General features: G+C 54.7%; 1 protein-coding gene across 1 annotated transcript in view; it reads right to left on the bottom strand.

Annotated features, from left to right (window-relative positions):
• Positions 1–896: 896 nt before the first annotated feature.
• ZAN (zonadhesin) overlaps positions 897–16,554 on the bottom strand; it is a 28,629-nt gene continuing 12,971 nt past the window's right edge. The window contains 27 exon segments of the mRNA XM_070413751.1: positions 897–1,625; positions 1,701–1,744; positions 1,838–1,934; positions 2,760–2,900; positions 3,329–3,467; positions 3,556–3,600; positions 3,602–3,756; positions 4,283–4,356; positions 4,630–4,803; positions 5,056–5,227; positions 5,416–5,545; positions 6,023–6,270; positions 6,605–6,746; positions 7,472–7,683; positions 9,056–9,363; positions 9,704–9,828; positions 10,026–10,190; positions 10,289–10,536; positions 11,202–11,343; positions 11,579–11,787; positions 12,584–12,760; positions 13,067–13,161; positions 13,515–13,626; positions 13,921–14,101; positions 14,343–14,590; positions 14,891–15,032; positions 16,192–16,394. Of these exon segments, the coding sequence (XP_070269852.1) occupies positions 1,591–1,625; positions 1,701–1,744; positions 1,838–1,934; positions 2,760–2,900; positions 3,329–3,467; positions 3,556–3,600; positions 3,602–3,756; positions 4,283–4,356; positions 4,630–4,803; positions 5,056–5,227; positions 5,416–5,545; positions 6,023–6,270; positions 6,605–6,746; positions 7,472–7,683; positions 9,056–9,363; positions 9,704–9,828; positions 10,026–10,190; positions 10,289–10,536; positions 11,202–11,343; positions 11,579–11,787; positions 12,584–12,760; positions 13,067–13,161; positions 13,515–13,626; positions 13,921–14,101; positions 14,343–14,590; positions 14,891–15,032; positions 16,192–16,394 (4,163 nt within the window). The 3' untranslated portion in view covers positions 897–1,590.

Below are 16,554 nucleotides of genomic sequence, written 5' to 3'. Positions count from 1 at the left end.
ACATCCCCCTCCCAACCAGAAGGATGAAGATGGGTCAATCCCCGTTGCTTTTCTCTGCCATCTTCTGCTTCTTTCTTCCCAGTCTGCCGGCCCTCAGGGACACCTGCAGGGGCAGGCCTGGACTGGGGCAGCTTTGTTTAAATGGCGCAGCTGTTATTTCTGCATCTCAGCTGCCCCCCCTGTTGTGGTGTTGGGGTCAGTGCAGGATCCTAAATCATAGCTTCTGCCTCTCCCAGCCCAGGGAGCCTCAGGCAGTGATCCCATCTCAGTGATCTGGAATTCTGTCTCCTCGCCTGATGAGATATTGCCCATATTCTACCTCCAAGGGAGGGAGGGACTCAGTCCTGCCAAGGACAAGGGGCCTGGATCCAGGAGGAGGAGGTCTATCTGGAGAATGCTGGCTCAGGCCACCCCTTCCCCTGACAACCGGACACTTGGCTGAGAAGGTGACCTGAGCTGGCTGGGGGAGGAATAGATCAAGGGAGCAGGGCACAGATGAAGAACGGAGGCACAGGGTTAAAGACTGGTGGCGGTCTGTGCAGGTTTACAGCAGGAAGCCCCATGGCACCCAGATTAAAGCATGGCCAGCCCAGTTCCAGGATTCCTGAGCCTGCCTACCACACCCCACAGTGTGAGCTGCTTCCTCCAGCAAAGGTTCAGGGTGGGCTGGCCATGGGCACTCCTTCCTCCCCCAGCCCTATCGCCAACCACGTTAGGTCTTGCTTCCTAAAAGGAAGGTGGCTGCAGGTCGGTGATCTCAGAGGATAAGCACAGAGTAAGGATACCTTTCTAGAACCCAGTGTCCTGCCTGCTTTGGTGTCCCCAAACCCAAGCCACTGACGTTGGGATCCTACATCCCGATCCCCCCACACCCTAGTTGGGGGCCTTCCTTTCCTTTGAGCCCAAGGAGACTGTCCCACCCCCTCTCCCACACAAGGACCCACCTGGTGCGAGGCACAAGGCAGGGGTGGGGTCAAAATGTTTTCCTTTTGACCTCAGGCTGAAGTGTGGGGGTGTTGTCTCTCCTACTAAGATGGAACTTAAGATTCCTCAGCAAGGCCCCAAAGTCCTACTCTGTTGCCACGGTAACCCTTAGGTCCTTTTGGGAAATGGATGTGTGCATAAGGTGGGGGCCTCCTCAGAGGGTCATAGGCCTGTTCACCCTTTTGAAATAAAACACACTTCCCATTCTTAGCCTCTGCCCACAAGTCATCGCATCATTAGGAATGTCAGACTCCTCGGGACCACTTCACTACCCCTGGTGGGAAGCTCAGGGGCCAGGTCCTCTGAGAACGAGGATTCCTAGGGGGGAAAACATGACGGATGCAGTCTTTCCTCCTGTGTCTCAGAAGCCAGAGGGCTGACTGCCCATCTAGATGTGGCTTTGCTTCAGGAACAGACCTCACCTCCTCAGACGGGATATCCCCTCTCTGGGCGTTCTGTGGGGCACTGAGCCTGATGGCCCACACACCTCTCCCTCCTAGTTCTCCCCGCAGAGACCCATCTCACAGACCCTCCTTCCACCGTGATTGAAATCCACATCTCAAAACAAATTATTTTATCTCTTCCTTTCTCAGGACAACTCAAAAACTACGTGACTTTGAAGGCAGGTTCTAGAAGAAAATCTGGGGGGAAAGGGAGAAAGCCTGTGTTAGAGGCTGCCTCCGCTCCCGGTTCTGGGCGGTGGGGTTGGTTCTCACCTGTGTCTGCCAGCCTGGCTCTGTTCTGGCTCTGCGTTTTCTCCCTAAGGGGTGGTGGGGAACAGAGGGTCGGTGCCCACCCCCCATGTTCACTCACCCCCCAGCTGCCCCTCCTCATCCCCTCTCCCAGCACTCACCTCCTCCTCCTCTTGGAAACACATTCTCTGACCACCGCCAGCGCTATGACCACCACGGGCACCAGCATTCCCAGCAGGATGGCCGCAAAGTTGGACACTTCTGGAATGGGTCAGGAAGGGGTGGAGGGGGACACACTTGCTTCTGGTCTTTGGTTGTCATCCTGAAGGTCCTGCATCCCCCTAAATCCCTGGTTGTGACTGGTAACTCCTCCAGGGGGCTGTTGCCCCAGGGGCTCCAAGTCCTTAGTGCCACCCCGCCCCCCCCAGGAACTCTTTCAGTTTCTGGGCACATAACTCCCATGTGCCTTTTAGGGGGGTGTTCATCCAGACAGTCCCTGGAGTCCAGGGCAGCATCTCCACCAGCACTTCTCAAAGAAGAATCCTAGAATCACTTCCATCCGTCACCTGGGAGCTTGTTAAAATGCAGATTTCTGGGCCCACTCCAGACCTACTAAATCTGAGTCTCTGGGGGTGATTCTCGGAATAAATGTGTTACACAAGCCAACCCTCCCAGCCCAGCCCTTCCCAATCCTAAGTAAGACAAAGTTGGAGAATCACTGGCCCAGAGGCTCAAGGGAATTGTAGTTTTGGAGGGGGGAAAGCAACAAAAGGTCTTGGAGAGGCCTGGGGTGACACCTGAGGGGAAGTAACAGTGGGGGTGAGGCATGAGACCTCAGAAGAGAGCCGGGGTTCAGAGAGCTTCCCCAGTGACTCAGGTTCTTTGAGAACCCCGTCTTGTTAATCTCTACGGATCATATTATAATATTATATTTTCTATAATATAGATTATATTAACACTATATTACCTATCTGTTATATGCCTGTAATATCTATTAGATGTGAACATTACATACACGGAATAGTGGCAGTTGCTGGTGGGGCGGGGACCGTGAGGACCCAGGGCCAGAGATGAAATTCTTACCTGGCTTTTCGGGGAGCGGCACGTCCCGAAGCTCCGTGCAGAGGTCTCCTCCATAGCCCAGTCCGCACTCGCAGGTGAAGTGGGCGCCCTGCTCCTGGCAGTGCCCGTCATTCTGACAGGGGTTCCGCAGACACGGGCTTTCTACAAGGATGAAGGAGGTTGCGGCGGGAGGTTCTGGGAGGACACCCACAGTCCAGGGGAGGGAAGAAAGCAGCTTCCATTCCTGTCTCTGTGCTCACTAGCCCTGGCTCTAGGGAAATTGTTCACCTCGGAAATCCTTGTTTTTTTAACCTGTAAAATGGGACGGTCGTGCTTGCTGCCAAGTGCTGAGTGAGGCCTAAAGGAGATCGTGGAAAGCTGGTGCTCAGTGCTTGGCAGGCGGCAGATGCTCAGGACACAGCAGGCCCTTGCCTTTTGCCCCTCTTGACAAAGGAAGGGGCTAAGCGAGAAGGAGCAGAACTAAACGGCACACACTTGCTGGCACTGATGGGGAGGAGTCCCATCAGTCCTCAGGCCAGGGATGCCTGAGGTATGGAGGCAGCTGAAAGCCAAGGGTGGTCTAGGCTCACCTCGGAAGCAGCCACGAGTGCGGTTCCCCAGGGTGCAGATTTCCCCCGCGCTGCAGCTGAGGGGCTCACACAGCAGGCGCTCTGAGCTGACACAGGTGCAGCGCTGAGAGCAATCCTCAGTCACAAAGGTGTCACCCCGCTGGAGAGGGAAGAAGGGCTGGGAGGAGAAGGCCCTGGTTTCCTGCCTCCGCCCCTCCACCCCCCAGGGCCTCCCACACACCCCTGACCTGGTAGTAGATGCCATTGTTGGTGCAACCACAGAGGGCCAGGGGGAGGCTCCGGGCACCGCTGTAGACGTAGCCTGGGAGGCTGGCACAGCCTTCCACACAGGGGCCCTCACAGTCCCTGGGAGCCGCCAGGTTGGCACAAGAGGCAGGGCAGGGTGTCATACAGCTCTGATAGATGGTATTGGCTGGGCATGCCAAGGCTGAAGGGACAGAGTCACAGTCAGAGAGTGGCCAGCTGGGCTCGGCCCAACAGGTGTGGGGAGTGTGGGACTGGAGGGGGAAAAGAGGTCTCCAAAAATTGAGCATTGTTCCAACTCGGCCAAGAAGGTATAGCCGGCCAGAGAGTGGGCCGTCTCTGAGTGTCTCTCTGTGACATTAAAGCACATGAAGGAAGTGGAGGAGAAACGGTGGGCATTGGTGAGAAGGAGCAAGATTGGTGACTGGTGGGGCTGAAGATTCCCTGGCAGAGGCAGAGAGGGCTTAGGTTGGGAGGACGCTGGCATGGTGAGCGTTGAGTGATGGGGCACCCATTGGGGAAGGAGGACGCTGGCATGGTGAGCATTGAGTGATGGGGCACCCATTGGGGAAGGTAGGAGCAATGGTGGTGGCACAGAGCTGAACAGAAGTAGAAGTGGCTGAGGGGGTCAGGTCAGTGCCTCACCGCAATGAGTGTGGTCCCGCCAGCTGACCAGGGTGGCGCCTGCCTCCTGGCAGATGATGGCGTAGGCGCCGAGAACCTGGCAGCGCAGCTCCTCCTGCTCTTCAGGGTCCCGGGTGGCACACAGATCAGACAGACAGTGCCTAGGGGAGCCGCGGGGACAGTGAAGGCTGTCAGAGACAGGGAGGAGACAATAATACCCAGCCCTGCAGAATAAGCCTGGAAGCCCCAGTAGAAAGACATCAGGCATTTTGTGTGTGTGAATGTGTGTGTGTGTGTGCGTGTGTGTGTGTGTGTGTAGGGGGCGGGTCACAAGGTATGGAGGCCACAGAGAAGTGAATCAAACAGGGAAAGACAGAGATAGGCAGCAGGACCCAGAGAAAGGCAATTCCCAGTGTCCTGGGCTCCTGACTCACTCCTGGAAGGGCTCCGGGGCCACAGTCTGGTGACAGGCGGCAAAGGGGCCCTGGGGGTCCACCAACACCCTGCAGGCCTGGGTGCTGTTGATGAGCTCCAGCTGCTCTGGGCTGCATTCTGACACATGGAAGCCTGCCTTCTCGTCTCCCTCCTCCTCCTCCTCCTGGATGGACCTGGGGCAGAGACAGCCAAGGGCCAGGGGAGGCGCACAGAAGCCCATGAATTTAGGAAGAACTGAGGGCAGGGCATGGGCACAGGTGCCCCTGCACCCCCAGGATTAGGAGAATCAGGCACTGTGTCCGGCACTCGCCTGCGGGTTTCCTCCGCTGCTGAGACGATGGGGTGAGCGGGGTGTGGACAGATATTGGGCTGTTGCTCATGCCCTGGAGCCTGGGCCTCCCTGCCCCGAGCCCCGACCCTCTCACCTTGAGAAGCGGGGGAGGCCTCCCTTGGTCTTCACCTCCCAACTGTTGCCGAAATGGTTGAGGTGCTGGGTGAGGGCACCGTTGGGCAGCATAAATTCATTGTCCTGATTCTTGTCAAAGTTCCCGCACAGGCCACACACAAGCCCCTGGTACGTGCTGGGCAGGGAGATCACTGCAGAAGGAAGGGGCATCCAAGACTCCCCGCCTCTTTGCTTTCCCACCCTCCTGGGGCCTCCATTGGAGCTCAGGGCCCCACTCCCAGGCAGGGGTCCTCTCTCACCACGCTAGGTCTGTCTAAGATGTGGGCCCCCGCCTCCCCCGCTGCCAGCCCAGAACCGTCCCTGTCCCAGCTTCAGGTACCTGCACTGCTCTTCCCATCAAAGCTGACAGTGAGCTCAAAATCAGTGATCAGATACAGCCGATTGCTCCGAATGGTAACCTGCAGATGCTCGTTGGGGTTGAAGGGGGTGTCCATCTTCTGGTCGTTGACCTGGAGAGGGGAGACAGGAGCCAGAGGAGCCCTGACTCAACCTGCCCCTCTGCAGCTCTGGCCCTGCCTCTCCTGGCTCAGCTCAGTGCCTCTCTGTGGCCTTGTTCCATGGAATGAGACACGCCAGTAGGCTTCGCTGTCTGTGTGGCAAAGGCCTCCCAGAGTTCTGCTGCCTCTGCAGCCCCAGCCCCTTTCTTGCAAAAACATTAGCAGAGTGGATGGCCCTGGTAGTTCCTCAGGCGGCTCCACCTTCTCATTGCAGGCTTTCTCTTTCTCTCTCATCCCCTCTCTCTCCCCAGCCTTTTGCTTAATCACATGCCCTCCACTGCCTCTCCCCATGACATGAGGATGACCCTAACTCCGAGTTCTGTAATCAGGCAGCCGCCGTCAGAAACTTCCCAGGGAACAGAGTCCAGGCTTCACCTGCTCCGGCCCAGGTGGCCTCCCCAGAACCTCCCGGCCTGGCCCGCCTCTTACCACAAGCTGCAGGTCAGCCTGGAGCTGGACTGTGTAGCTGTAGACTATCACAATGACTTCCTGCAGGAAGATCTGGCTGAGGGGCGTATGCATTTTGTTGCGTCCCTCCACGACCAGGGGCACCACATTCCTGGGGAGCGTGTCCACGGTCTTGACCAGGATGTAGGTCATGCGGCCCTGGAAGTGGTAGCTAACACCGTCAAATGTGCGGTAATGGGGGTCTCCGAAAATTGAGCAACGTTCCAACTCTGCCAAGAAGGGCCAACACTGAGAAGGCATCCTGCCCAGATATAATGGCCCCCAGAATCCTGCCCTGGTCTCTTGTCGCCGCCCCCCCCCCGCCCCCGCCTTAGCCCTGAGCCCCCTTGATACTTAAGCTGAAACTTGCCCCTCTCTCAGTCCCATTAAAAACCCGAGAGCATCTCGTCCAGTTCCCTCCTTTTGCTCTTAAAGGAGTGAATCCCATGGAGGGTCATGCCTCGCAGGGAGCCATGGAGAACCCAGGCCCACCCCAAGCCTGAGCTTGGCTTTCGCTCTGCAGAGCTTTGCAGCCTCTCTCCACCTCCCATGTGCCTCCCTTACTGTGGGGGGCGCATGTGCTGCTGCCGTTGGAGTTGGTCTGGCAGTGAGAGCCAGAGGAGCAGACGAAGGGCTGGCACTGAATGGTTCCTGCTCTGCAGGTACAGTTCTGGGTGCAGCCACTGGAGAGCCAGGTTGTCCCTGTCTGTGGAAGCCATAGGAAGAGCAAGGGAATGAGGCGGGCAGGCCAGTTCTCCTTCCTTCACCCCTTCAGCCCAAGCCCACAGTCTAAATAGCTTAATTGGCGCAGGCTAGAGGCAGTTTTGGAGCCATCCACACACTTATGTCGCTGTACCACCCCCTAGAGCAGCCGTGGGCAAACTACGGCCCGTGGGCCGCATCTGGCCCTTTTGAAATGAATAAAACTAAAAAAAAAAAAAGACCGTACCCTTTTATGTAATGATGTTTACTTTGAATTTATATTAGTTCGCACAAACACTCCATCCATGCTTTTGTTCCGGCCCTCCGGTCCAGTTTAAGAACCCATTGTGGCCCTCGAGTCAAAAAGTTTGCCCACCCCTGCCCTAGAGGCATTGTGCTTGGCGTCTTACATATGTTGTTCAGGAGTTAACTACTGGACCCATATTACAGATAAGGAAACTGAGGTAACACAGTCCCCTGAGTGGTACCATTAGGATTCAAACCAAGGCCATGCTCCTCCAATACACTGTGCTGTATCCCAAGGTTTGAATTCCTCAGATCCAAACCACACCCCCCCAGCCCAGGCCTGGCTGGAGACCGCCCTGCCCTGTTGCCCCAGGTAGGGCCAGCCATGCAGACACGGCACTCCAGGCTGAGAGAGGCTGAGGAAAGGAGAGAGTACCATCCTCAAGGTGTGTTTTTCCCACCCCAACCCCCTTCCCCACTCACGGGGAGGGAGCGGCCCTGGGCATCCCTGCAGCCACACTGCGTTCTGGGCACACACTGTTGCTCACTGAGCACATAGCCAGACTGGCAAATGCAGCCCTCCTCGCAGGTGGAGGGAACGTTGGTGTCATCACACTGGCCTTCCAGGTCCCAGCAGGAAAGTGAGCAGGAGGGAACGCAGGACGCATAGGTGCTGTGGGTGGGGCATTTCAGAGCTGGGGGGAAACAAGGGGAGGGGTAAAGACTTGGTGATGGTGGGCTATGTGCCAGGGCCCCAGGGAAGGAAGGAAAAAGAGTGGCTCTCCCAGTCCAGCTTGGGAGACAAAAGATTGGAAACAACTGGAAAGTCCATTAACAGGAAACTAGTTAAATAAATGATGATAAACGGATTATGATGTTATAATGGCACGTTACTCAGCTGCAAGACAAAGTGGGACGTGGCCATCTGACGTGTAAGAGAATCTCTGATGTAGTAGCATCGCCAAGTTAGATTGCCAAGTGAAAAAACGTGCAAAAAACTGGGTCTCAAAGGCTATTTGTGAGAAGATAAGGAAAGTAGAGTTGTACGTTTGTATGTGCAGAAAGACCTTGGGAAAATACTGAGGTGCTGATAAGAGCAGGCTAGGCACTCCACCCATGGGGTCAGGGTGGGAGGGAGACTTCACTAGGACTCTTAATACTTTTAAAGTTTTTGAACCATATGAATGCATCGCATACTAACAACACTTTAATCACTGTTTTAAATTTTAAAAGTTTCAGGAATTAGATAGTAGTGATGGTTGTAGAACCTCGTGAACGTTCAAAAAGCCAGTGGACTGTACACCTTAAAAGGAGTGCAGCCCGACCAGCGTTGCTCAGTGGTTGAGCATGGACCTAGGAACGGGGAGGTCACGGGTTCGATTCCCGGTCAGGGCACATGCCCGGGTTGCAGGCTCCATCCCCAATATCCAGCTTGCAGAAGGCAGCCGATCAATGATTTTCTCTCATCATTGATGTTTCTAGCTCTCTCTCCCTCTCCCCTCCTCTCTAAAATCAATAAAAATATATTTTAAGGAAAGGAGTGAATATTATGGTATGTGACTAATCTCTTTTTTAAAATGTTAAAGAAAAGCGCTCCAGAAGGACGCCTAGAAGTCTGCCAGGAGGGGAGAAGAACTTTCTAGGTGCCAGGAGCAATGTGTGTAAAGGCAGGGAGGGTGCGGGAAAGCAGGGCTGTGTGGGGAATGCGGTCGCTGGGTGCAGATGATGGCAGATCTCAGGACAGGGGTGGGCGAGGAGAGGCTGGGGCAGTGCGCAGGGCACCATACACCTCAGGCAGGACCTTGGACTCATATTGCAGACAACCGCCATGCAGGGGAGTAACATGGTCACATATCCTTTGGAAAGACAGTGTTAGCCAAGTAGATGAGAAACAGCGTGCTGTCCTGGGGGGAGGGGCCTGGGCTAAGAGGTTATTGTCACAGCGCTCCTCAGAGACGGTGAGGTCAGAAGTGGGTCGGAAGTAATTGGAAAGGAGAACAGCTTTTTCTACCCACAGATAGAAACAGGGGTTGGGAACTATTTGGGATGAGCACAGGGGACACTCACGGCAGAAACTGCTGTTTCTCCAGATTGGGGGCTTGAGCCCCTGGGCCTGGCAGGCGGCCCCAAAGGCTTGCAGAGAGTCGCAGAGGGCGTGGCTTAGGCCTCTTAACTCACAGAGGTTGTGCATACAGTCCAGCAGAAAGGGCGTGAGGGCCACCTGGGCGGCACACTTGGTCCAAGCCGGGGTCTGAAAGGCCACTTTGCAGTGCTTCATGGCTCTCATTAGGTGAGATGGCTTGCAGTTTGCACTCCGAGTCTCCTGATATCCTGCTTTGGTCTTCATCTGCTCATCTATTTGCTCATCTTGGCAACTGGGAAGGGGAAGGGGTCATGTAGGGGTAGCCACTGCCCCACCTCTGAAAAGTATCTGGTGCTCCCAAGTGACCCTGAAGACACCTCTTGTTTTCACTGGGAAGCTGGTCTGAGCTCTGGCCACCTTCCATGCAGCCTCGGTTCCCGCCCATGTTTTGAAGCCAAGAAAAGAAAACTTGCATGTTTCTCCAAATAGGCTCCCAGGTCCCAGAAGCCATCCCCAGTCACATTACACACATGAAGGAAGGGCTCCGCGCCCTCTACCCCAGGTGTGCCACATTATCCAGAATCCCAACTCCTGCTCCTATGAAAAGGCAGAGCGAAATTGGGGACAATTACTTTGGGTTGGCCTCCTTATCTTGCCAACTATGCACAAAATCGATGTCATTCTGGGCTAGCTCGTCATTGGGCATCATTATTTCATCCTCTTCCTCATCATTGAAGTTTCCGCATATGCCACAGACCTGGGCGGGCAGAGGGGAGTCAGCCTGCAGGGTCGGGGCAGGAAAGCACTTCTCATTTAGCACCCCTTTTCCACTCTAAAGAGAAGGGAGCACTTGTCATCCCTCTCCTGTTCTGGGCAGGGCCATCTTGGGTCGAGGGCCCCACCCCTTGTGGGGATGCTGACTCCCCTAGGACAAGAGCCAGGTGTTTTCCTCACCTTTCCATAATAGGCTCTAGGGATTTCGATCTCTAAGAACCCGTTGCCATCAAACTTGACTTCCATCCCAATGTAAAGGCTGAGCACGGTGTAGGTGCCACTGGCAGAGATGCGGACGCCCCGGACCCGGTTGTTTGAGGGAAGGGTGACCTGTTTGCCATTGATCTGCAGAGGAGAGCAGGGCGTGCGAGTAGGAAGAAGAACCAGGGAGCCCTCTCCCCAGAGCTTGCTTCCTTTGTCCCTGCCTGTGTCGCCCAGCTCACCAGCACATGATGGTCCTTTTGTAGGGTGATCAGGGAATCAAAGATGCTAATATTGAGCTGGCGGAGGTAGAAAGCAGGGGATTGGCCTTCCCTCTCCTCATTCTCTCCACTGATCTTGAAGAAGGGCAGGTCCGTGGTGAAGTGACATGTCTTCACCAGGACATAAGCACAGGTGCTCCTGATGGCATGATAATGGCCATCAAAGCTCACATAGTAGGACTTGTCTTCGATCCGGCACACTCCCATACCTGCAGGGGAAAGGTGGCTGAGGAGTGCCCAGCCTCAATCAAGAACAGGCATTCTCGCCCTGACCGGTGTGGCTCAGTGGATAGAGCGTCAGCCTGCGGACTCAAGGGTCCCGGGTTCGATTCCGGTCAAGGGCATGTACCTTGGTTTCGGGCACATCCCCAGTAGGGAGTATGCAGGAGGCAGCTGATCAATGTTTCTCTCTCATTGATGTTTCTAACTCTCTATCCCTCTCCCTTCCTCTCTGTAAAAAATCAATAAAATATATTTAAAAAAAAAAAAAAAAAAAAAGAACAGGCATTCTCCTCACCTTCAAGGGAAGGATGTGAAGGCAAGGGGCCTCCAAAGGGAAGGACGACAAAATAAAAGAATCAAGAAACAAGGGCTAGGCTGGTGTGAGGCTTAGGGTAGGACGGGCGTTATTCTGCCAGGAAGAGACTTCGAATGTCCCATCTAAGTCCACATCCGCTATGGGAGAACCATGAGTGACTTCAAGGAGCCCTTCCCAGCAGACAGTGCAGTGGTCATCTTTCCCCACCGGAAGCTCTGGACAGCAGGGCCACAAACTGGAGCGCTACAGACCGCAGCGAGGAGAGTATAAGGGGAACTTGGGGAGAGCTTGTCTTGGTGGCTGGGGTGTCCTCTTGCATGTTCAGTGGCCTCATACCTGAACTCCGGCAGCGTATCAGCCCGTGCAGGGCCCAGCACAGTTGTCCAGGGTTGCAGGAGGTGTCAAGGCAGGAGATGTTGTGGGTGGAGCAGGAGCAGAGCCTGGAGCAGGTTGTGTCCGTGTACCAGCTCTCCCCAAGCTGTGGGATGTGGGCATGCAGCAGAAACTTGGAAGCCAGAGACAGACTGACCCCCTACACCCCAAGAGCTCCCTGTGAGGCTGGCTTCACTCAGTTTACCTCCATCGCAACCCTCTCTCAGCCTTTTGGCTCTGGGCTTACTCCTCAGCCCCGAGTACTGGCCTGCCTTACTCCTTCTGCCCCCAAACTCGCAGAGCTTGGAAGGGCAGGGCACCGCTTTTGTCTGGCCTCTCACCGGGTAGTAGGAGCCCCGGGGGTCGGTGCAGCCGCACTCGTTGAAGGGCACACAGGAGGCTCCACTCAGGACATGGCCTTTCTGGCACTCGCAGCCCTCGGCACAGGGCAGTGCTGCCGGGCAGTCTTTTGGGGTGTTCAGGGTGCGGCAGGTGGCTGGGCAAGGGTTGGCACAGGGGCTGTAGCTGCTGCCAGAAGGGCACTTCAGAGCTAAGAAGAAACCAGTGTTAGGAAGGGCTGAGTGATCTCCACCTCCCTGCCCTTGGGACATCAATAATTCCTGGGAATGTGTATTAGACCAGTGGACAAATGAAATGGGGTCAATCCAGGTAATGGAATATGATTCAGCCTTAAAAAGAAGGGAATTCTGGCACATACTACAACATGGATGAACCTTGAGTACATTATGCTAAGTGAAACAAGCCAGTCACAAAAAGATAAATACATGAGGTCCCTAGAGCGGTCAAATTCATAGAGACAGAGAAGAAAATGCTGGGTGCCCAGGGTTAGGGAGGGTGGGGTAGGGATGGGACGTTAGTGCTTAATGGGGACAGAGTTTCAGTTTGGGAAGATGAAAAAGTTCCAGAGATGAATGGAGTTGATGGTTGCATAACAGTGTGAATGTACTTAATGTTATAGAACTGGACTTAAAAATCTTTAAAATGGGAAATTTTACAGTATGTATATTTTACACGCAATTTTAAAAAAATGAGTTCCTGGGAAAGACAGGAAGAAAGGAAACAGAGCTGGCCTGGGTAAGAGGGAAAGATGCAGTAACCAAGTGAGGGTGGAACCTTTGGGTGAGGTGAGAATCGGGTGGAGGAGGCTCCCGGTGCAGTAGAGGATGAGGGTTGGGCTTGGGGAGACTGGAGAGGGGAGAACAGAGGAGGGCCCCTGTGGGCGCTGAGGATCAGGCTGTGAAGGGAAGATCAGAGGAACAGAATGTAGGGAAAGGAGAGGACAAGGCTGGGGTGGGGAGGACTCCTCCAGGCTGCAGGTCACTTACGGCAGAAGGTGCTGTTCCGCCAGACAGGGGGCTGGCCGGCCTGTGCACACTGGGATGCATAGGCCTGCAGGGAGCGGCACAGGGTCAGGGCATCTCCCTTGGTCCCACACTGGCCATGCACACAACTGGCAAAGCTGGGTTCTGGGGGTACCACCTTGTGGCACTGGGAGAAGGGGCCTGGAGGAGGAAACCATAGGTGTATGAGAGAAGAGCAGAAACCTGGGAAGGGACCAGAACCAGGCAGCTGCTTGGGGCAAATTCGACATCCATTTTCAACAAAACCTGTATTTACTGAGAACCTACTTCCTGAGACGTAAAAGCAGCGTATCCTTCAGGCTCCCAAGAAGGTACACACTACCTCTGCACACCTCTTCCTGACCTTCTGTCTATTTCATGTCTCTCTTCCTGCCTCCCTGACCAGTCCCCCTCCTCTTTCTCTGGCCTTGGGGGTGGCAAAAACAGCCAGTGGGGGATGAGGCTTACCCTGAGGGTTGATTAAGACATTACAGTTCTTATTCCAGGTGTCTGCCACTTCGTTCTCCTGGCATCTGGGAGGTTTGCCACCTGCAGAGAAGCAGCTTTCCCCAAAAAAGGGAGGAAAGATAGGAATTTAGGGTTGGAGGAACCTTCCTCAAAACTGAAAAGTAGAGAGAAAAACAGGGACATGAATAAGAACAGGAGAAGAGAACAAAGTTGTGCCCTCAAGTAGGAAGGTCAGAAGACACAGAAGGAAGGAAGGTTCCTTCTCAGTATAGACTGCCCAAAGGTTCTCCAAAGGGACAGATCAGTAAGCACAGGAGGCAGAGGCACGGGAGGTCCGAACAACCTTCCATCAAATCCAGTGTCGGAGAGACTGGGAACACCGAGGACACCAGCAGGCTGCCTGCTGAGGCTCTCCCCCGGGTCCATCGCCCCTCTCTTCCCAGCTCACCCAGATTCAGAGTATTCATTTGACTTCCAGGCAACCCCCAGTTCGATGGAGTTGTCTGCAGGCTTTCCATCTGGTTTCAGATTGTCATCTGAGCTGTTGCTGTTGTAGTTTCCTGGAGGAGGGAGCAGTTAACAGAGGCCACAGACGAATCCTGCGAGCAGCCCCAGCCCCAGGACCACCACCCTCCTTCCCCCATGAGGCTCCTTCGCTCTGCACTCCACAGACTAAGGTTAATTTTCTCTTCACCTTGAGTTTCCCTTAACACCCACCCTCACGCCTAATGCCCTCCACCCATGCAGCAGGGACAAACACCTGGGACACCGAACTGAGTGTGTGGCTAAGCAATGAATGGGACGGGCTCCTTCCTGTTGTCCTGGCTTTGCCTGCAGGTGCCCAAGGAACTCACCGCACAGCCCGCAGAGCCGGCCAGCATAGGTGGAGGGCACTGTCACTTTGACCAGGTGGTTCCCATCATAGCGAACTTGAAGCCCCAAATCCGTGTAGAGGACAATAAAAGAGCCACTGTGCCTAATGCCTACCCGACCTTGTGCAGGCCATACAGGCAGGGTCACCCGGCGACCATTCAGCTGCAAAGGCAGGGAGGACATGGTAAAGAAAGGCATTTGGAACAAGAATAACAACAGGACCAAGACAGGAGCAGGAGGGGGGCAGAGGGTGTGTCTCAAGACCTGGGGCTGGATCTGCTGTGGGGAACTCCTAGGGGCTCTGGAAGCCAGATAGGCAGGTCTGCAGGCAAGGAGGGGCAGAATAGAGGTTCTGAGCAGACTGCTCGGTGTGGAGCCTCAGGAGGTAGGCAGAGGCACGTACCACAACCTTGTAGCCTTTGATCAGTGAGATTTTGAGTTTGAAGACCTGTATGTGGACGGCGGTCACGTGGGAGACCTCCGCATTCCCACCTTGGAATTCGTTGGTGGTGCTCACGACAAAATAGTTGTCGAAGGACCTTGGCCAGCAAAGCTGGGCGAGGGTGTAGCTGCAGGTGCCCATGAAGTGGTGCAGGGCTCCATCGAATGTCAGGTAGTGGGGATCCCCTGAGACAGTGCAGGTGGCGGTCCCTGGGAAGGGCGAGATGGAGTTCAGAGGTGCACTAACCCGGAGGTCCCATCCTGGTGAGTCCACATTGGGGTGGTCCCCATATCTCATTGGGTGGTCAGCCTGGCTTGGAGAGGTCAAGAACAGGGACTACCCCAACCTCACTCTCTGGGTCCTTGAGGACACTGCTCGGTTCTGGGCAACTGCCTTCCAGCCCCTGGGTATGCTCCAGCTCTCTGGGGAGCCTGCTTTAGAGCAAGTTCATGCCCTTGCTTGAGGCTGCATAGGCAGCCCCTCTGCTCACCTCCCACCTGACTGCTCACCTGTGGCATGGCAGCCGTAAACGCCATCCTGCTGACTGCACACCTCCTGAGCCTCGCACTTCCAGAGCACACAGCGGATTTTGCTGTTGCCCTCACAGATACAGAGCTGCCTGCAGTCTGGCGCAAACCAGTGCTGCCCTACCTGGGGAAAGACAGGGAGGACAAAAAAGAGGTTATTCCCAGGTCTGACTGTTCAGTGTTATTCAGCGTCCACTGCTATTCAGACCATTGGCCTGCTCATTGGCCTGCCCAAAGCTCCAGGATTAGTGGCAGAAGTCTGGCATTCACTCACCAACCCAATCATTCTATCATCTGCTTGTTCCTTCACTATTTCAACAGATATTTATGTCTGCAGGGTGCCAAGCATTAGGAATTTAGTAACTAACTGGATGGACGATGCCCTTGCCATAAGGCAACTCATACCCAGTGGGGGCAGTGAACAAATAAACTGATAGACCATGTACTCCAACACAATATGCACCCAAAGAAGACAAGCAGAGCATCCTGTGAGAGTTTCCTGCCTTCAAAACAGACGGTAAGTGCTTGCTACAAGAGATTAGAGGGTGCTTTCTGACTTAGCCTTTCAAGAAGGCTTCAAGGAGGAGGCAGCATTTCAACAGGACCTCAAAGGAGGTGAAGAATTCCAACAGGCATAGGTGGCTGGAGGCAGAGCAGGGTGAAAGGAGCTGAAAAGAAGGTGAAATTGAGAGGAAGGCAAGACAGAGAGAGAGAGCGTTCAGTGGGCCTGGAACTGGGGCCGAGGGGAGGAGGTCCAAGTGGACCTCAGGTGGTAGATGGCTTTGACAGACATCAGTGTTATTTCCAGAACTTGGGGTGAATGAAGGACAGGCAAAGAAGGAAAAAGAGAAGCGATATAGATGAGGATTTGACTCCAAATGCTGCCTCTGAGAAAAATGTGGAGACAGTGGCCCAGGAGGGAGCCGAAGTCTTTCAGCAGAGAAAGAAGGCTTGGTAGGAGAGAAGAGTGTTTGGAAAAAGTGCAGGGAAGACACAGATGCAAGAAAATGACTCAGGGACATGGAGGCAGGGAAGATGGGAGGGGAGAACAGCAGGGGTCTCCAGCTCAGCCGGGTAGTGTAAGCAGTAGCTGATTCCATCCCTGTCTGCTTAAAAAGCACTAGAGCTAAACAAGGGAAAAGGGCAAGGAGAACTGAGCCAGAATTTCCCTAATCCCAGCCCTGCGGGGCCCTGCCACACCCCCTTCTCTCTTGCTGTCACTTCAGATGCCTGAGGAGGGCTTTCTGGCTTCAAGGCTAAGAGGCCCAGCCCCAGAGACTCACCATGATGTAGTGGCCCATGGAGTCAAGGCACCCACATTGGGATCGGGGGATGCAGTGGAGACCACTGAGGACGAAGCCAGGGTTGCACTCACAGCCCTCCACACATCGGTCCTGGCAGGACATGCCAGAGAACGTGGAGTGGCAGGTCTCAGGGCACTGCTTGGCACATATGGTGTACTTGCTGTTAGGTGGGCAGTCCAGAGCTGGTGGAAGGAGAAGCACAAGTGAGTAGGGTATGAGGCCAGCTGAGGACAAGAGAAAGAAGGTCGCATCTAGTTCGTAATCCAGAGTTCAGAAGGCCCACAACTAGAGACTTCTGCCCATGTTGAGAAGAAGAGAGGAACTGGGAGCAGCATGACTGAG

Source organism: Myotis yumanensis, unplaced genomic scaffold (assembly GCF_028538775.1).
Source record: "Myotis yumanensis isolate MYYU_CA2020_CCGP unplaced genomic scaffold, mMyoYum1.0.hap1 SCAF_4, whole genome shotgun sequence".
Lineage (NCBI taxonomy): Eukaryota > Metazoa > Chordata > Mammalia > Chiroptera > Vespertilionidae > Myotis > Myotis yumanensis.
The sequence above is the reverse complement of the archived record's forward strand: the minus strand, read 5'-3'. Positions and strand labels throughout refer to the sequence as shown.